The 22,181-nt window shown below is 35.3% G+C and overlaps 1 protein-coding gene across 1 annotated transcript in view; it reads right to left on the reverse strand.

The window, feature by feature from the left end:
* LRP1B (LDL receptor related protein 1B) overlaps positions 1-22,181 on the reverse strand; it is a gene marked incomplete at its 3' end in the record, with an annotated part of 1,833,965 nt that overhangs the window by 931,566 nt on the left and 880,218 nt on the right. The window contains exon 7 of the mRNA XM_082841888.1: positions 4,141-4,303. Within this exon, the coding sequence (XP_082698014.1) occupies positions 4,141-4,303 (163 nt within the window). The remainder of the gene's footprint in view (positions 1-4,140; positions 4,304-22,181) is intronic.

Raw genomic sequence — 22,181 nt, forward strand, 5'->3', positions numbered from 1 at the left:
GCAGATGGACTGTTTTTATAGAAAACAAAGACAACACATTTTTCCCCTTAATACTGACATGCGGTCATGGATTCACAAATCCTACAGATCACTCTGCCATTCATTCTCAACAAGTCAAAAGTCCATCCTACATAGAAAAAGGGTATACATAGTACTTGGAACATAGTCAATTTCTGCTGTTTCACATGATATGGGGGATTTCCCTTCTCCCTCAATTTGGCCATCTCACATAACTTTACTGAATATGAGTTCTATACATGGTACCTCAAGTCCCCCAAAATATTTTCCTCAAATTTTCAAATCCAACTTCATCCCTAAAAATATCTCTTCAATTTTACTCTGTTTTTCTAATATTTTCCATCCTTAGGATTAATTGATCCTCTCTTTTGCAGCGATTTTGTAACGATTTGATAATTATGGTGAAATGTATTCTTGTATGAAGTTTAGTGTGATGATTTTAATTTAACAGGAAACTTAGAGCCACACCCTAGAACCAAAATTGTATACTAGTTCCACTCCTGTCCTCAGTTACAATCCTCATCAGACTCAAAGACTATATGGTTTATTACTGAAAAAATTTCGTATTTAAAACTACAGTTCAACCGACAAAGGTAACTGTGAAGGGATTTTATTCTTTACCTTTATCTTTTGAAAGACCTTGAAGGTAATCCAAACATATCTTTCACAACATAAGTTATGAAAATGGTTTCCTCTGCTACTTTCTTCCCTATACCTACAGTTACTCTGTACGTTTTATCCTCCAGCATCACATATACATTTCATCTTTACTCCCAGGCCATATCACTTTATTTTCTCATTTCCCCTCCTTTTACTCAGTACTTGATTATATAATAGATTTAGTTTATATGAAGTAAGCCATTTAAGGAGCATTTGTAGTAGAAAGAGAATTGGGCTAGAAATGAAAAGATCATCTTTAATGAGGTAGAATATTGGTCTCATCACTCAATTCACAACTAAGTGTTGGAAAGATTAGTAGTTATTTTTGAGGCAACATGAAAAAGAGAACTTCACATATTCTACAACTCAAAAAGTATTAAAGTGCTTTATATGTTTGGCATTATTTAATCCTCACAACAGCCCTTTAGTGGATTATCACTATTCATATTTTTAAGGTAAGAAAATAAAGATACAAAGAGGCATCCAACATCACACAGCTAGTAACTAGGCAGGATTTGATCCTAGGGAGAGTGACTTCAGATTAAATTCGTAATCATTGAACAAGCAGAGCTCTAATAACAACTACCAGAAAAGCTATTTTTGATATTGGTTGGACTATAATCTCTATGCTACCTTCAAACTCTAATGACTGTATAGAAATAATTTTAGAAATTTCTTCAAGAAACCACTGGAAGAAAATATTGCTAAAATTTGAAATAAAGAAAGTCTCAACAATTATCTCCAGAAAAATAGTCTGAATTAATGAGTCAATAGCAACATCACAAAAACAAAGAAAATGAATAAAAAATGTTTATAAACAATCTCTTCCTGGCAAATTTGGATTGGAGCCTGGCCCAAGTCATATTGATAGTCCAGAGAAAATTACTAATCTATATGCAACCTGTGGAGAAGTAAAAAATAAATTAAAAAAATTTAGAATGATAATATTGTAAATAGGGAATAGGAGGTTGAGAAAAAAAGTACAGCCAAGTAAAAAATATTTTTTTTCAATGCAGCCTGTGGGGAGGTAAGGCAAATCTCCAGCCATTTCCATACATATTGAGGTCAAGCTCTAAGAGTCGGGTCAGACTTTTAAGACATTCTGATGTTTTCTGAACTGAAGTTATAACAGACAGAGCCAAAGAAATATACCTCAGACGATTAGGAAAAGGTGGGAGAAATTTCACTGGTGGTGCATGTCCCCTTCAGTAGGTCATGCAGAGTTGTTCTAACCTCAACTATTCAAATTACCCTTGAACTCCCAAAAGTAGAAGTTAAAGGAAAAGAAAAGAAAAAACCTGCTGTTGCTTCCCTAAATAGCATCACATTAACCCTAGCCAAATTTCTGATACAGTATTAAGAGAAAAATAAATGTTTTTAAAAAGTGTCCTATTACAAATGGGATTATATTTATAAAAGAGCAGAGCTTTTCCTCCTCTGATTCCTAGAATTCAGGATTGAAAAACGGTGATAGAGAGACAGAGCAAACTCAAACAAAAAAATTCCAAAGAACCTATTGTGATAAATGATACATGACAAAATTACACTTAAACAGTAAAGGAATCCAGGGCCCAAAGGAATCCAGCAGAGAATAAGCACAAACAGTGTGAGGGTTTTCTACTCCTAATTCCTTTGACAAAAATGACAAAATATGGTTCTTTCATGTAATGACAGGGAGAAATAGGAAGCTTGTGAACATAAAACATGTTGCTTTCCAGAAAGGGAGATGGTGTCACATATATTATATTTCAGGTTGGCAGTTTTATTTGAAAAGGGTCTCTGGATCTTTGTTTTTAAAAATGGGGAAAGATTGGGACTTTCCTGGTGGTCCAGTGGCTAAGTTCCCAATGCTGGGGGCCTGTGTTCGATCCCTGGTGAGGTAACTAGATCCCACATGCCGCAGCTAAGACTCGGCACTGCCAAATAAATACATAATTTTTTTTTTTTAAAAGAATGGGGAAGGATAAGAGTGGTATAAAAACAGGAGAAACAATAGCTTCACCTCAACATTTCTGACAGACAAGACTATCTAAAGGCTAATTTTAAATTCAGTTAGCACATCCAGGGAAAAACACGCAAGCAAATATATTTCTAAACAGAATGCCAAAAGAATGTTGTTAGCACATTTATAATTTTCCAATTCTTCCTTACTACACTTAACCAACACCCAAACAAATCAGTTTAAATACAACTTCTCTTACTCATGTCTTTTGAAGCATCACTGCAGTCAGATTGAGTCAAGTAACCATCTGCTGCAAATACAAATAGAGCTACATTCAAGAATTATATTACGCAGCCTTCCTAGCAAAGCTCTTACGTGCAAGCTGTTCTTGTCAAAATCAGAACCATTGTGATGATGCATCTTAATATTCAATCAGACTTTAAGAGTGACAAAAGTCCACATATGGATGACAGCTGTTTCTTCAGTAAATATTTTCCCATTTGTTGAATGGGGACTTATGGCAGTTTAGGATATGTTCCATCAGACATTTCAGCCTGAACTGCTTGGGGACGATTACAACAATAACAAGGATAATATTTTAGTTTTCAAATCTTTGCTACAACTTACATCTGAAAAAAGCACCAGCTCTTCCAGCTAAAGTTTTACACTATGCCATTAATTTGAAAGTATCCTTTCCCAATAGTTACTGGTAAAAAAAAACTGGCTTTATAGAACTTTATAAAATACCACAGTGTTTGTAAAACTAAAGCATAATTCCTATATTAATTTTCTAATTATATGAACAGAGTTATTGGAAATTTAAACATGTGTACCTATATTTTGAAAAATTATAAAATATTAAAAAAAGATGAATGAGCCTATTAGCTAAAAGAAGTTCAGATAAAATAAGGTCTCTTTTTAACCAATAGAGTTGCTTGCAAAATTGGAAAGTCAGAGAAAAAGTGAAGATGGATTCTGATTAATTCTGTAGCTCTATAGTAATATAGTGTTTACACATCAGCAGTTGGAGAAAAAAAAATGGTTTCAACTAACAAAGACGACCTTAATGTTATACTAGTACCCTTGAACATGTATTATGCCCCTTTCATAAATCCTAAATGTTGTGTTGGAGCTAAGTTTGTTAATAGTCCATCTTTCAGGTAGTATTTTTGAAGCCTGCTAACCACAAGGTCCACTGCTAAATAACTTAAGTCTCCTCTCTTTAACTTAAAACTATGCTGAGGGTCTTCTCTGGCAACCCCAAAGCAATTCTTGGAAGAGTAGTGGGTTATCTGTGTCTTAGGTTAGCCCTGCAATACTGACGTGTTAAGGAATTGGTATGCCCCACCTTCTGATGGTAGATTACAACTTCTTTTTTCCTTACTGCAATGCAACTGCTCAAATAAACATCAAAAACATTTTATGAGCCTGTCGTCCTACATTCCACAACTCTTGTCAGACTCTGATTTTTTTAAACGGAAATTATTTCAGATCAAACACTATAAAGAAGAATTTCTTACCCTGCTATTGGATCTACTGCTATTGCCTTAGGATTATGAAGTTCCAGGTCAATCAGGGTGACACACACAGATCCGTTGTAATCACACACAAAGATCCGGTCACTGACATGGTCCACAAAATAGAGATTTCTGGTGAGCCAGTCAATCGCCATTTGTTGCACATCTGAAAAACACACACACAAAATCACTGAATCACAGGTGCAAATCTAGTATCATAAGCCAAAGAGTACATAAGTCTGCCCAAACCACCACAGAGGATATTTCAAAAGTACAGGTAGTTTTATGATTAAAAACAAAAACAAAAAAACCTGCAAGGATAATTTCTTGCTATGCCAAAGTAAATAAGTAGTTATTCTGTAAAATAATGACTACCTCTTGATACCCTTCTTCTTGCTATCTAAGGACTGAGGATGACCTAGATAAAAGGACAAGGAGTTTCTAAATCCTAAAGAATATGTATTTACAATAAAATATTTCTCCTAGTTTTTGCATTTGTCCAAATAGTTCATTTAACCCCATGGGCATAAGTGGTTCAGTGACACAGCTAAATGCTTTAGTAGTAAGAGGAGTAAATACTTTTTGTGAACTAAGGTAAACCCTTATTTTCAGATCCTCTTCTATTTAAAAAACAAAACAAAACAGGAGAGGTAGAAAAGGAGAGCTGTAAATACCTTTATTTACAAAAAGTATCCAATATTTGGAAATAAAGCAAAAGGAGGAACATGTTCTTTTAATGGCATATGTAGGCAATGTAAAACAGGATTGCTCAAAGATTGATTAATTCTCTAGAAGAGCACTGTGAATACTACTTTCTTCAATATTGGAAATATTCTATTATCTATGCTGTACAAGAAAATAACGACTAACTGTGTCTAGTGAGCATTTAAAATGTGGCTAGTGTGACTGAAAAACCAAACCTTTATTGAATTTCACTTTAATTAATTTAAATTTAAAAAAAATGAGGAAGCTAGTGACTGAGATGGATGGTGCAACTCTAGAAGAATGTATCTGTTTTTGTTTTTTTTTAAACATCTTTATTGGAGTATAATTGCTTTACAATGTTGTGTTAGTTTCTGCTGTATACCGAAGTGAATCAGCTATATGTATACATATATCCCCATATCCCCCTCCCTCTTGCGTCTCCTTCCCACCCTCCCTATCCCACCTCTCTAGGTGGTCACAAAGCACCGAGTTGATCTCCCCATGTGATGTAGCTGCTTCCCACTAGCTATCTATTTTACATTTGGTAGTGTATATACTTCAATTGCTACTCTCTCACTTCATCCTAGCTTACCCTTCCCCCTCCCTGTGTCCTCAAGTCCATTCTCTACATCTGCGTCTTTATTCCTATCCTGCGCCAATGTTCATTAGAACTTTTTTTTTTTTTTAGATTCTATATATATATATATGTGTTAGCATACGGTATTTGTTTTTCTTTCTCTGACTTACTTCACTCTGTATGACAGACTCTAGGTCCATCTACTTCACTACAAGTAAGTCAATATGTGCCACATCTTCTTTATCCATTCATCTGTTGATGGACACTTAGGTTGCTTCCATGTCTTGGCTTCTGTAAACAGTGTTGCAATGAACATTGTGGTACAAGACTTTTTGAATTATGGTTTTCTCAGGGTATATGCCCAGTAGTGGGATTGCTGGGTCATATGGTAGTTCTATTTTTAGTTTTTTAAGGAACCTCCATACTGTTCTCAATAGTAGCTGTATCAATTTACATTTCCACCAACAGTGCAAGAGGGGTCCCTTTTCTCCACACTCTCTCCAGCATTTATTGTTCATAGATTTTTTGATGATGGCCATTCTGACTGGTGTGAGGTGATACCTCACTGTAGTTTTGATTTGCATTTCTCTAATGATTAGTGATGTTGAGCATCCTTTCATGTGTTTGTCGGCAATCTGTATATCTTCTTTGGAGAAATGTCTATTTAGGTCTTCTGCCCGTTTCTGGATTGGGTTTTTTGTTTTTGTGATACTGAGTTGCATGTATATTTTGGAGATTAAACCTTTGTCAGCTGCTTCATTTGTAAATATTTTCTCCCATTCAGAGGGTTGTCTTTTCATCTTCTTACGGTTTCCTTTGCTGTGCAAAAGCTTTGAAGTTTCACTAGGTCCCATTTGTTTATTTTTGTTTTTATTTTCATTTCTCTAGGAGGTGGGTCAAAAAGGATCTTGCTGTCATTTATGTCACAGAGTGTTCTGCCTATGTTTTCCTCTAAGAGGTTTATAGTGTCTGGCCTTACATTTAGGTCTTTAATCCATTTTGAGTTTATTTTTGTGTATGGTGTTAGGAAGTGTCCTAATTTCATTCTTTCACATGTAGCTGTCCAGTTTTCCCAGCACCACTTATTGAAGAGGCTGTCCTTTCTCCATTGTATATTCTTGCCTCCTTTATCAAAGATAAAGTGACCATATGTGCGTGGGTTTATCTCTGGGCTTTCTATCCTGTTCCATTGATCTATATTTCTGTTTTTGTCCAGTACCATACTGTCTTGATTACTGTAGCTTTGTAGTACAGTCTGAAGTCAGGGAGCCTGATTCCTCCAGCTCCATTTTTCTTTCTCAAGATTGCTTTGGCTATTCTGGGTCTTTTGTGTGTCCATACAAATTGTGAATTTTTTTGTTCTAGTTCTGTGCAAAATGCCAGTGGTAGTTTGACAGGGAATGCATTGAATCTGTAGATTACTATGGGTAGTATAGTCATTTTCACAATCTTGATTCCTCCAATCTAAGAACATGGTATATAGCTCTCCACCTGTTTGTATCATCTTTAATTTCTTTCATCGGTGTCTTATAGTTTTCTGTATACAGGTCTTTTGTCTCCTTAGGTAGGTTTATTCCTAGGTATTTTATTCTTTTTGTTCCAGTGGTAAATGGGAGTGTTTCCTTAATTTCTCTTTGATATTTTTCATCTTTAGTGTATAGGAATGCAAGAGATTTCTGTGCTTTAATTTTGCATCCTGCTACTTTACCAAATTCATTGATCAGCTCTAGTAGTTTTCTGGTAGCATCTTTCAGATTCTCCATGTATAGTATCATGTCATCTGCAAAGAGTGACAGTTTTACTTCTTCTTTTCCAATTTGTTCCTTTTATTTCTTTTTATCCTCTGATTGCTGTGGCTAAAACTTCCAAAACTATGTTGAATAAGAGTGGTGAGAGTGGTGAGTGTGGGCAACCTTGTCTCGTTCCTGATCTTAGTGGAAATGGTTTAGTTTTTCACCATTGAGAATGATGTTGGCTGTGGGTTTGTCATTTACGGCCTTTATTATTTTGAGGTAAGTTCCCTCTATGCCTACTCTCTGGAGAGTTTTTATCATAGATCGGTGTCAAATGTTTTCAAAAGCTTTTTCTGCATCTATTGAGATGATCATATGGTTTTTCTCCTTCAATTTGTTAACATGGTGTATCACATTGACTGATTTGCCTACACTGAAGAATCCTTGCATTCCTGAGATAAACCCCACTTGGTCATGGTGTATGATCCTTTTAATGTGCTGTTGGATTCTCTTTGCTAGTATTTTGTTGAGGATTTTTGCATCTATGTTCATCAGTGATATTGGCCTGTAGTTTTCTTTTTTTGTGACATCTTTGTCTGGTTTTGGTATCAGGGTGATGGTGGCCTCGTAGAATGAGTTTGGGAGTGTTCCTCCCTCTGCTATATTTTGGAAGAGTTTGAGAAGGATAGGTGTTAGCTCTTTGTATCTGTTTTTGACTTGAGTATTTTCTATTTGATCAGAACTACACTGTGAAATTTCATGCTAACGTGTTGATATTTATCTAGTAGAAAGGCTAACCCCAAAAATTCTAGTCTCTTATCCTCTGAGGCACTGATCAGTTTCATACCTAACTACAGATCTCATTTAAACATTCCTTTTCTTTAAGATGCCTAGAAGCATTCAATTCCACTAATGCTGTTAGATCATCAGTATTGGGCTGGTTCTCCCAATAATGCCATACATAAATTTCTGGTCTATATTCATTCCTGAATTTTATGACAGTCATATATTTATCTATTGAAAATTATAATTTGATACCTCCTTGTTTGAACTTAATATGGATCTATGATTCACTGGCTAAGTAGAGTTTCTTTCTGTAATCTGAACCTAAATGCTCTTCTTGCTCTATGCTTCAAAAGATTCTTGGTAACATGTTGCTACATGAATGATATTCTTTCAATAAAAAACTAACATAGATGCATATGCCATCATTATATTCATAATGGTATATATATATTGTCAAAGCAAGGTAGAGAAAGCAGCAATTTTGTGGGAACTTCTATCAGTCCCTACAAGGGCAAGCAAAAAGTACATACTGCAGTTCACTGGATAAAGATTGTCAGTCTATCAATTACAGTTTCATTTCTGAATTACACAGTCTTTATGGAAACATAAGCATTTAAATGTTCCACAAAGTACATGAATCAGTTCAGCAGCCAGGAGTTTTAAATTTCTGAACTATTTTTTCTGTCTCTAGAAATGTAGAAATGTATACTTAGCTTTGTTTTTTATTCCCTTTGCATTATTATAGCAGGTAGAGAACAGAACCCACTGTTTCAAATGCCATTTCAGATACCTAGGGTTCTGATAAATTATATGCCAAAGTCCATTCAATGACCAATCTCTCATGCTAGGCATGCAGTTGGTTTAGTCTATGCAATTGTAAATTCAGACAAAAGAGACGTTTGACAGCATTCACAACTTCTTTCAACTCTGTATGGCTGCAGAAAGATGCTCTGCTACTGAAACAATAGGTATTGTTAACAACATCCTAGTTTGAAGTGGCAAGGTCTCACTAAAGAACCTAATAATTAGCCAAACAGTAACTGTGGGAATTGGCATTGTTTCCTTTTCCTATACTTGAAGTTTCTATCTGCTTTTAATGTGATGTTTATTGAGATTAGAGAATTAAAGCAATTAAACAAAGAGTTCCAGTAAGTGATAGATAGATAGATAGATAGATAACTTGAACATTTTAGATTTTTACGACATTACAAAATTGTCTCTAAAATTTTAGTAAGACCCTTATTACTTTACTGTTACTAGAAAAAAAATTACATATGTTCCTGTTATTATGTTTCTCTAGTTGCCTTTTATTCACTCTTCAACCAAAAGTGCCCAGGATTTTGCCCTCACTGTTCTTTTCAAATAGCTGCTTTATGGTCATTCAGAATTTCTTACTTGCCAAAAGCCAAGTTTGCTTTTCTGTTCATGTCTACAACATCTGAAAGTATTGACCACTTTCTTTTGAATCATAAAATAATCTAAATATCAATATTGATAAACTTTTAAATTACAGTGAAAAAAATATTGAAAGTATTTTGAAACTTGTTAAAGTATTATGTAAATATAAGTAACTTTATCTTTTTAAAACCCAATATATGTTAGGTGTAAAAACTTAAAGTTGTACCCAGTGGCAATTAATTTAAAAATTCAAGGTTAAAGTTTTAAAAAAGAAGATACTTATGATAATCTATAATTGGATAAAAAAATGTTACATCAGCTTTTTCATCACATCATAAGGCAAGGAATTAATTAACAGAATTGGTGAATGTAGAACTTAAACACTTTTGATTCACTACAGTGCAATATATGTGCAGTGTTACGGACTAAATTGTTTTCCCCCCAAATGCATATGTTAAAGTCCTAATGCCCAGCACCTCAAAATGTGACTATATTTGGAAATAAAATCTTTAAAGAGATTATTATATTAAAATGAGGCCATTAGGGTGGGCTCTAAACCAAACTTATTGATGTCCTTATAAAAAGAGATTAGGACATACAGAGACAACACTGGGGTTACCTGCACACAGAGGAAAGGCCATCAGCAAGCCAAGGAGAGAGGTCTCAGAAAGTCCAAACCTGTAGCACCTTGATCTTGGACTTCCAGCCTTCAAAACTATGAGAAAACAGATTTCTGGTTTTTGAGCCACCCAGTCTGTGGTATTTTGTTACGGCAGCTCTAGCAAATAATACTACTCAAGTATTACTTCAAGTATTATTCAGTAGAGTAGTTTATGCCACAAAATAATTGAGAACAAAGTCAAAATCTTGCTAAGAAAAATTATAAAAGGAATGTCTGCATATGTGTTTAATGTCATACTGGACCATTGTCTAATATGCCCTTTCAAAGACTGTTTAGTTCCTCTAGGGAATATACCTTTGTTTAATTTACAATTTAATATTGATTAGGTCCCAGTCTCTATGAATTTAAATATTAATGTGTAGACAGAGACATTAAAAAAATTTTTGTCCAATAGAGATGCAAATGATTTCCATCAGGTAGTAAATATAACCCCAGTTTTACTGTCCAGTATGACATTAACTAGTTTTATATCTCACTTTATAATCTTAATTCATAATTTTTTTTTTCACTGATTGTAAATACTTCAGTCTTTTCTGTACTTCTTTGAACCAGATTTACCATCCTGCTGGTTCTCTTATTAATGAGCTAAATAATTCCTTAATATACATTCATTAAATATTTGTACAAGTCATGTTTTTAACTTTTTGAAAATTATATATTGACAAAGTTGAGTACTTGAATTTTCTTTAATTATTTGCTATATTTAACTAGCCAGAAATAGCAAATATAAACATCCACAAGATTAGAAAGATAATATAAATAGGTAAAACCTGTTAAGAAGGATTATGACAAATCTAGATGATGACTTAAATGTATACATCTCCCTGAAAAAGAAGACTCAATTTCAGCCGATTGTTTGTTTTTTTTTCAGCTGATTGTTTTGATACAGAAATGCTTTATTGTTTCAAAGAAGCGCAGAATAAGTATTTCTGAACTTCATTTGAAGTCTGCCAATTTCTAAATACGGTAAACTGATGTTTTTTAAATTATAAAGTATTTTGTGTTTCAAACAAAACCTGTCTGTGGCTAAACTGGATCAAAGGTCTCTGGTGTGATTATACCAAAGTAAAGCACTGCATATCATTTAGTTCAGCCTAACTCCCTACTTAGAGTATGTTCTACTTCATAAAAGCCTCTGCTTTTGTATTAAATAAATATAATATCCAGTATACAAAGTGGCCAGGGGATTAAATCAGACAACACACATTAAGAATCCAGTACAATGACATGTAGTATGTACTCCATAAATATTAGTTGCTTCCCAGAGGGAACTAAAAGACTGCACTTTAGTTTATGTCTCTGTGACAGCTTATAAGGAGCACACACTAGAGAATAGCACAGTACTAGCAATACATAAGCTAACTGATAAGAAGTTAGTAGTTTTGATAATCTAAAAAATGTGTCCACTTGCAAAAGGTAGAGCTTACTCCTCCACTTGCAAAAGGTAGAGCTTAATTCTCCTCCACTTGAATGTGGGCTGTTCTTTGTGACTGGTTTGTACGAAACAGAATGTGGTACAAACTTAGAGAACAAACTTATGGTTACCAGGGGGGAGGGGTCGGGGGAGGGATAGTTAGGGAGTTTGGGATTGACATGTACACACTGCTATATTTAAAATGGATAGCCAACAAGGACCTACTGTATAGCACAGGGAAATCTGTTCAACATTATGTAACAATCCCATTTGTTACGTAAATGGGAAAAGAACTTGAAAAAGAATAGATACATGTAAATGTATAACTGAATCACTTTGCTGTACACCTGAAACACACACAACATTGTTAATAACCTATACTCAAATATAAAATAAAAAGTTAAAAAAATAAATAAATAGAATGTGGTAGAAATGACACAGTGTGATTTCCAAGACAAAGTCATAAAAGGTATTATAACTTCCATTTTGCTCTCTCTCTCTTTGCTTCACTCACTCTGGTGGAAGCCAGCTGCTATGCTATGATGATATACAAGCAACCTTGTGCCAAGGCCCATGTAGGAAAGGAGAGAAGTCTACTGCCAATAATCACAAGAATGGGCTTGGAAGCCAGTCTTCCAGTCCCAGTGAAGCCACTGGATGCCTGCAGTCCTGACCAACATCTTCATTACAACCTCATGAGAAACCCTATGACAACCACCTAGCTTAGCATTCCCTGAATTTCTGACTCACAGAAAGTGTAAGATAATAGATGTTTGCTGTTTTTAAGCCTCTAAGTTTTGGGGTAATTTGCTATGCAGAAACAGAAAACTAATATAGTAGTCAAATCCCTATAATTTTTAAAATTAGATTTTGTTGACTTCCCATCACTTGGATGTTATTTTTAGACCTATATCTAAACTAGACTGTCTATACCAATGACAGTTTTTGTTCCCTTAAATTACCTGTAATTCAGCTTAATGCTAAATCATGAAGGATATTCCATAAATGCTCAAAAATGAAGCCAGGGAAATTTTAAAATAACTTGTCTTGAAATTTTCTGCTCTACTTATACAAAATATGGTTCTGTGATGAAACAACTATATTTGGCCATGATCAAGATGATCCCTCACACAGTCCTCTCCTCAAGAAGGGTAGAATTAGATAGACAGTGCTAGCATCATGAAGAAAATAAGACAGGATAATGACTTCCATGACAGATCACAGAGGGAATTCTGAGGAGGATGATATTTGAACTGAGCTCAGTGTGACAAGAAGTTGTTAGGCATGTGGAGAATTGGGGGCAGAGCCTACCAAGGAGGAATGAGCTTGGCATATTCTAAAAATGAGTAGAAGTAGGAGGAGCTATATCATAGCTTAAATATGGATACCAACAGATGGAGAGATATACCATGTTCTTTGATTGGAAGAATCAATATTGTGAAAATGACTATACTACCCAAAGGAATCTACAGATTCAATGCAATCCCTATCAAATTACCAATGGCATTTTTTACGGAACTAGAACAAAAAATCTTAAAATTTGTATGGAAACACAAAGGACCCCAAATAGCCAAAGCAGTCTTGCAGGAAAAAAACGGAGCTGGAGGAATCAGACTCCCTGACTTCAGACTATACTACAAAGCTACAGTAATCAAGACAATATGGTACTGGCACAAAAAACAGAGACACAGATCAATGGAACAAGATAGAAAGCCCAGAGATAAACCCACACACCTATGGTCAACTAATCTATGACAAAGGAGAGTCTCTTCAATAAGTGGTGCTGGGAAAACTGGACAGCTACATGTAAAAGAATGAAATTAGGACACTCCCTAACACCATACACAAAAATAAACTCAAAATGGATTAAAGACCTAAATGTAAAACTGCACACTATAAAACTCTTAGAGGAAAACACAGGAAGAACACTCTTTGACATAAATCACAGCAAGATCTTTTTTGATCCACCTCCTAGAGTAATGGAAATAAAAACAAGAATAAACAAATGGGACCTAATGAAACTTCAAAGCTTTTGCACAGCAAAGGAAACCATAAAGAAGACGAAAAGACAACCAGAGAAAATATTTTCAAATGAATCAACGGACAAAGGATTAATCTCCAAAATATATAAACAGCTCACACAGCTCAATATTAAAGAAATAAACAACACAATCCAAAAATGGGCAGAAGACCTAAATAGACATTTCTCCAAACAAGATATATAGATGGCCAAGAAGCACATGAAAAGCTGCTCAACATCACTAATTATTAGAGAAATGCAAATCAAAACTACAATGAGGTATCACCTCACACCAGTTAGAATGGGCATCATCAGAAAATCTACAAACAACAAATGCTGGAGAGGGTGTGGAGAAAAGGGAACCCTTTTGCACTGTTGGTGGGAATGTAAATTGATACAGTCACTATGGAGAACAGTATGGAAGTTCCTTAAAAAACTAAAAATAGAATTACCATATGATCCAGCAATCCCACTACTGGGCATATACCCTTGGAAAACCATAATTCAAAAAGACACATGCACCCCAGTGTTCATTGCACCACTATTTACAATAGCCAGGTCATGGAAGCAACAGATGAATGGATAAAGAATATGTGGTACATATGTACAATGGAATATTACTCAGCCATAAAAAGGAACGAAATTGAGTCATTTGTTGAGACATGGATGGATCTAGAGACTGTCCTACAGAGTGAAGTAAGTCAGAAAGAGAAAAACAAATATCGTATATTAACGCATGTATGTGGAACCTAGAAAAATGGTACAGATGAACTGGTTTGCAGGGCAGAAGTTGAGACACAGATGTAGAGAACAAACGTATGGGCACCAAGGGGGGAAAACCATGGTGGGGTCGGGATGGTGGTGTGCTGAATTGGGCAATTGGTATTGACATGTATACACTGATGTGTATAACATTGATGACTAATAAGAACCTGCAGTATAAAAAAACAAGCAAACAAAAAACCCCCAACTAATACTAAACTTTCTTTGGGTTATTTGTATGGAAATATGTTAATATAAATGTTTCAGACATTACATGAAATTTCTAAAAATCTTAAAAAAAAAACCTGAATTGTAGTGATGTCTGCACAACTTTGTAAATTTACTAAAAAGCACTGAATTTTATACTTAAACTAGATGAATTTTATGATATGTAAACTATACTTCAATAAAGCTGCTTTTGAAAATGCAAAAAAAAAAAAAAAAGAAGTTCAATTTGGGTGTATGGTGGGCAGGTACACCCTTAATCAGGAACAGAATCTGTGGCATGTTACAGAGCCCTTTTCTTTTCCTTTAAGGAAAGTTTGCCTCTTCCTAGCTCTGTTCCAATTTCTTAAATACATGAAATGTAGTCAAAGTGAGTATCAGTTTTTGATAGGAGTAGTCACAAAGTTCTACATACAATCTGTGTATATGTCTTTACGAAAAAAGACAAAGGAGGTGTTTCTGACATGGGATGGTGAGCAGTATCAGGTATCTGTAACTTCCCTGTTCCACTATTTCTCAATTCCTTCCTCTATCTCAAGCTACAAGTCAATCATTTCCTATGGTGGACGCACTTAGAAAATATTCCAGTGTTTTTATTCTCTCAATATAACCAAACAACAAAAACAGTTTACACAGAGGTGTCTTCTTCCCACTAGGCAAAATATTATTTTCAACCTGTAACTCAAATGGATTCATCCTTCATTCTATTTTCATCTCTTCCCACTTCACCCCATATTAAATCTATCAGGCAATCTTAAGGCCTTCATCTGAAACTGTACACTTCTTTCCATCTCTGCTCTTACTTTCCTTGCTCAAGACATTACCTTCTCTCCCCTGGATGCTACAATAACTTAACTGACTCTCTATTTCCCTCTTAGATGCACTATAACAATCTTCACAGAGCATCCAAAGTGATCACTGTAAAACACAAATTATATCATGTCAGCAAAAAAGAAAACACCATTCTTTATAGTCTGAGTTCTATGTTACATTTGATTGCCAGGTAAGACATGTCTTAACAAACTGATGGACTGTTGGGATTTACTCTCCTGTATGAATGTTTTCAAAAGCACATCACTGATATTTTCTGTGTGTGTGTGTGTGTGTGTGTGTGTGTGTTTGTGTGTTAGTTTCTGCTTTATAACAAACTGAATCAGTTATACATATACATATGTTCCCATATCTCTTCCCTCTTGCATCTCCCTCCCTCCCACCCTCCCTATCCCACCCCTCTAGGTGGTCACAAAGCACCGAGCTGATCTCCCTGTGCTATGCGGCTGCTTCCCCCTAGCTATCTATTTTACATTCGGTAGCATCACTGATATTTTTATAAATACCTAAGTTTACTAAACTGTAGCTCAATTTTAAGTCAAAACTCTACGGAGTGTTTCTCTCTGTAACATTTTCCAGGAAGCCCACCCAGGAAATGAGGTGTAGCGGGCTACCAACTTCCATTATGTTATTGTTTCTTCTGCACAGTTTTAGTGAACAACAGGTTTTTCTCTAAATTTTGAGTCTGTATTCTTGTTTTCCAAAATATCAGTCTTCTTCTGAAAAATCTCTAATGACTTCCCCCATGTTTAGCATAAAATTCAAAGTCTTTAATGTGGCTTACAAGGCTTCTAAACCTCCCTTTTAACTCATATCTTCCTTGCTCACTTTACTCCAGCTAAACCGACATCCTTAACTTTTCTTGAATTGCAAAGAAAGCTTCCTCCTTAGGACCTCTGTACCTGATGTACAAGAAAAAAGAGTATCTGAATGTGCATGGCTTTGCCCTTTCCCTTATTCAGGTATTTGCTCAAATGTTAGTTTCCAGAAAGGTCTCCCTTGACCAGTGGATATTGAGAAGTCCATGCCCCCCCCCACAATCCCACATCCCCCAACAGGCACAATGACTCATTCCCACCAGTCAATATCATTGCCATCATTTAATTTTTTTTTTGGAGCTGTCATATCGATCAAAATTAATTATTTAGTAGTTCACCATCTCCCCACACTAGAATAAGCCCCATGTGACCAGGGATACTGTATGGCTCATTCACTGCTATATTACTGAAGCCTAGAATTGTGTTTACCACATGGTAAGTGTCCAATAAATATTTTCAAATCAATATGGCTCTTCTATTCCAAGTAACCTTTGCTCAAGAACGTCTTGCCTAAAATCTGTGCTTCCACCTCGACATCAGTCAGTGTAGGAGTCATCTTAAGTCACAGCTCCTTTGTTCTTTTTTTTTTTTTTTAAGTTTGCATTTTCTGATGATGGGAATTTGTAAGAGTAGCTGACAGTTGAAATTGGAACTCTTTTTTTTATTTTTATTTATTTATGGCTGTGTTGGGTCTTCGTTTCTGTGCGAGGGCTTTCTCTAGTTGTGGCAAGCGGGGGGCGCTCTTCATCGCGGTGCGCGGGCCGCTCACTATCGCGGCCTCTCTTGTTGCGGAGCACAGGCTCCACATGCGCAGGCTCAGTAACTGTGGCTCACGGGCCTAGCTGCTCCGTGGCATGTGGGACCTTCCCAGACGAGGGCTCGAACCCGTGTCCCCTGCATTAGCGGGCAGATTCTCAACCACTGCGCCACCAGGGAAGCCCTGTTCTTTAATCAGCTGTGGTATTTTCCTTGATTTTACCTGTGAGCTCAAATTTGGCAAATCACTATCCTTTACCCAGCAAAGATGTATACAAGAAGGAGAGGTATCATTTAATGTGGAGGAGTAATTTTAAGAAAGGGCAATTAGGCCGCTAATAATCTCAAGGTATGAAGACCCAGGGTGTGTAACAGTAGTACGAGGGATGAGAGTGCCATATAACAGTGTGGAAGAATAATGACGACTGGTGAGCCTGAGTGACTAAGAAGAGATAATAAAGCAAAGATCAGAAGAATGAACAGACAATGTTGTACTGAGGATAAAATAGCACCATAACCACTTTTGCATTAAAACTGCCACATCTTGACTTCTAGAGCCCTTCTTTTTTTTTCTATTCATACCAAGAATCATTTTATGACCATCAGAGTCATGTAACTTTGTGGCTCTTATTCCTGTCCTTTAAATAAGAATTTACTGACACCTTGGCCCTGATTTGTCTCTGAGACTACTAGTTATCTAGACTACTTCTGTTGGCATATATTAGATTATTTTAGATTACCTTTCACCTTTTGATTCATGTCTCTAAAAAAACAGAATTTTAATTGATTCTTATTATTATATATTTATATTATTCAATTATTATATAACATATTATATAATATATACTATATTTTATTGTTTATTATTCATAGTTGTCATATCTCTTAACCTTCCCAAGTTATAGACCCAGAATCTGAAGCACAACAAGTAGAAAATGATGTTTCCCCTAGGTATGAGTTCGAGTGTACAGTAAGTGAATAAGAGTGTGTATTGATGTAGTTTTAGTGGATTAATTCTGTTATAAAGCGAGGTTCAGTTAAACCAATGTTATCACTTGCACTGGGCCTAGTAAAAGAAGTATCAATTGAGAAGCCCAAAGACCAAATATTTGTAGGATGCTTTCTCAGCCATGTTTGCTATTGGCAAACATTTCAGATATTAAACTTACTCTACTGTTAGGGTCAGTTGCGTAATGGTAATGAAATGGTATGAGTTCTGTGGAGACATATACATAATAAAAATCAATTAATGCCTTTGCATTGCTTTTCCTTTTTTAAGAGTCAAATCCAATGATGAAAACCAGTCACCAAGTGATTAATTTGTTTGACACGAGTGGAAATTATTTCTAGGAGTCACACTGAGACATCCTGAAAGATATCAGGGCATCTCTGAATTGAGGAATGACACAGAAGAAATGAGGATTTAAGCTAGTCCAGCAATGACGAGTTTACAGTTCTCCACCTCAGACATTTTATTCTAAAGGTAACCTAAGACTTGTACAAATGGAGGCAGAGTGTTATTTTTCTGGGGATTTGTCCCATGACACTCCAGATAGGTACATTAGGAAAGAAATATATATTTTAGAATGAAAGAAGAATGTCTTTTCTTTTCATTTTAAATATAACAGCCTGTCAGTTCAGGCTATAACAAAATACCACAGACTGGGTGTCTTAAACAATAAACATCTGTTTCCCACAGCTTGGGAGGCTGAGAAGTCCAAGATCAATGTGCCAGCAGATTCTATGTCTGGTGAGGACTCTTCATGGTTCAGGTAGCCACCTTCTGGTGTAACCTCACATGGAAGAGAGAGAGAGAACTCTGGCCATGTCTTATTCTTACAAGGGTGTTAATCACATCATAGGAGCTCTACACTACCATGACTTTAACCTAAATCTCTCTCAAAAGCCCTACCTCCAAATCCCATGATATTGGGGATTAGGGATTCAACATATGAATTTTAGGGTGAAAGATACAGTTCACAGCATTCAGAAGTATAGAATATTTAACTCACACTGAAATCCACATACACTAAACTAAATAACTGCAACAGTAAATTCTGAAATAACTCATATTTATAAGAATTTAAGAGGTGTATATAAGAATTTAAGAGGTGTATATAAGGGATATACATTACATAATAGCTCAACCCCCATCTTATCTTAGGTACAATTTTGAATTGAAAAATATACATATTTTAAAAGTTTGGTTTTCACATATTAATATCACTTAATCTATGACCATGCCAAAATATCAATATTATTAACCTTAAAGTAATGTCTTGTTAAAGGCTCGACAAAAAGCTCTAATAAAGTATTTGTTGTATATATAAATATATATATATATATATATATATATATGACTAGAGTCATCGTTCAATACTTTTAACATTATATAATGTGCTTAGAAATAAATCAGGTACAACATTCAATATGAAGTACAAAAAATAATTAAATTCCCATAATTCAAGAGAACAAATTTGAAAAACACAAATGATTCAGCTTGAATTTATCAAAATAATTACCTTGATACTCCATGTATATTGTGTGAATATCATCCCATGGACATAGGAAGAACGACATTAACTGAGAGTCTCAGAAACAAAAGCTCAGACTAAACATATAGAATGGAATGTAACACTGAGACGATCATTTGCATACTTCATACATTAGGAACATGTTGTCTCAATTATCTTCATTTTAGGAACAAACATTTTTTTGCACAAATTATCTAAATACCTGATGTAATTGCCAATGGCGTTTTGCATAAGTAATCACAATTATAATGTACCCCTTCAAGTTCAAAATTTTTGTAGCGGTAACTATGATAGTTCTAATTTACTCAAGTTATACCCTTCTTACAAATCAAATCCTCAAAGCTCTAAAATTTTATAATAACTTTGAATTCATTCACCTCATGACTCCAAAAAATTTAACGAAGTATTTTTAAATAACACAAACAACCAAACTAAGTCTTAAGGCCAAGTGAGGTGTTTCATATGGATACTAAGTTATTCTGACCAGTTCAGACAAGCTGAACTGTTCTATCAAGCCACAAGGTTTCTGTTGCTGTTGTTATTTTCAGTAAACAAAATAGAATCTCCCAACAACATAAACATTTTAAATAGAATCTTCTTTGGTTATAAGAATAATAATGTTATTCTTATGACCATCACACACAAAAAAGTAATATTTCTTCTGTTATTCTTATGTACTCTCTAGTACATTTGTCGGACATGTTTTAAACCATAGATTTGTTAGAAAATTAGTCTCGTTGATTAGTAGTACATAGGCCTTTCCCTACCATTCAGTTTTGGATATACAGTATAACTACCTGCTTTTTCTTAGTGAAACTGGACTGAATAATTGTACTTGATAGATAGATCTCTTCACTAATACCTTAAAACAGCGAGATTAAAACTATATAGGTTAATTCTTACATTAAAACAACAAAAGTTGTCAAGAGACTTTATATAACTTTACCAAGTAAATGTTGTCATTATGATGACAAAGACTGGACTCCCCTGGTGGCGCAGTGGTTAAGAATCCGCCTGCCAATGCAGGGAACATGGGTTCAATCCCTCATTTGGGAAGATCCCACCTGCCGCGGAGTAACTAAGCCCGTGTGCCACAACTACTGAGCCTGTGCTCTAGAGCCTGCAAGTCACAACTACTGAGCCTGCGTGCTGCAACTACTGAAGCCCACGCGCCTAGAGCCTGTGCTCCATAACAAGAGAAGCCACCACAATGAGAAGCCCGCGCACCGCAACAAAGAGTAGCCCCCACTCACCGCAACCAGAGAAAGTCTGCGTGCAGCAACGAAGACCCAACTCAGCCAAAAAAAAAAAAAGATGACAAAGACTTACGGAATATTTTAATATACATATACATATTTAAAATATACATATATTTTAATCTAGATTTATACTTCATAATCATTTAAAAAATCCTTCACCATCTACATGACCATCTCATCATCTGACACTGTTGTTCTACCATTAAGAGTTTCTGTCACCATACATTTACCCAGCTCATGGAAAAATTGTTATAATTAAATTGGAATTACTTGACACTGGCTGCAATTCTAAGTTAGTTCCAGAACACACTCTTTGTTACCATTATCAACTACAGTCATCTTTTAGCTATGCTCTTTCCTGGCATGAATTTCACACATGACCAAATCTTTGCTGCATAACTAATTCCTCTAAGGTCCAGTTCTGAAATGGTCTCTGGTTTTGTCACCACAGTCTCAGGGCTTGTGGTATATGGATCCTATAACTCTCATAACCCTCTGGGTATAAACTAAAAGTAGTTGGGCTCTTGGGAAGAGATAGCTAGAAAACTGTTACTACGGTAATTCTCTGTATCTCCTTGTAAACACCAACCTTACAGGTTTAGCCACAGAGACAGTAAAAAGTGGTAGGAGGAGACAATATGAGTGATATTCCATAAGACCTCTAAAACAATATTTCTCAAAGTGGATAATATAAAACACTAGATATTTGGAGTGTTAATATGTATTAGACACATAAACATATTCATAACATGTCATTAGAAACAAGCACCCATAGAAATGCACTCACAGACATACCCAGAAAAATACCAATAAAATGTTCAGTACTCAAGGAAATTAAAGAAATCCTGAGCTAAACAAAGTAGGTACTTTACAGAAGTACTCCACAGAATCTTTAATAGGCTAATATACATATAAATCTCCAATAAGAGTATACAGATGCAAAACTTCCTGAACTCATTTGACCATAAACTCATTCTTTCCAAGAATGTCCAGGAAAACTTGTGTCCCAAGGAACATATCTTAGAGAACAGTACTATACAATGATTAAAATACACCTATCGTGAGTAATTAGGTGAGAGGAAAAAAAACGTAGATGAGAGGAAGACACACATGCACACAAAGACACAGGCATACTGCAAATTAACAAGAATATCAAACAGTAGGGAATGGAAGGGGAAAGTATGTTTAGATCTGGGAGGGATTCCAGCTATTGTGTGAACAAGTGATTTCATTTTAAAATTATTTAAGGTCCCACAGCAGTTAATGATAGAGCTAGGACCATATCAACTCATCCCAAATACCACGGTGAGGAAAATACAAAGCCGAGTGTTACAGAAAATCTGTAAGTCACAGACGTTACAGCCTGAAAAAAAAAAAAAAAGAAGAAAACAAGAATCTTATTCAAAAACTGAAATCCTATACACGCCAGTTTGCTTCGTTACGTTGCTTAATTTGTCTCCTACTGCTCACGGCCTTTAGATTTGATAAATTCCTAATATATTGTAAATGTCTTGACAAGATTAAGACCTTCTGATGGCCAAGAA

Source organism: Leucopleurus acutus (assembly GCF_964270905.1).
Source record: "Leucopleurus acutus genome assembly, chromosome: 6".
Classification (NCBI taxonomy): Eukaryota; Metazoa; Chordata; class Mammalia; order Artiodactyla; family Delphinidae; genus Leucopleurus; species Leucopleurus acutus.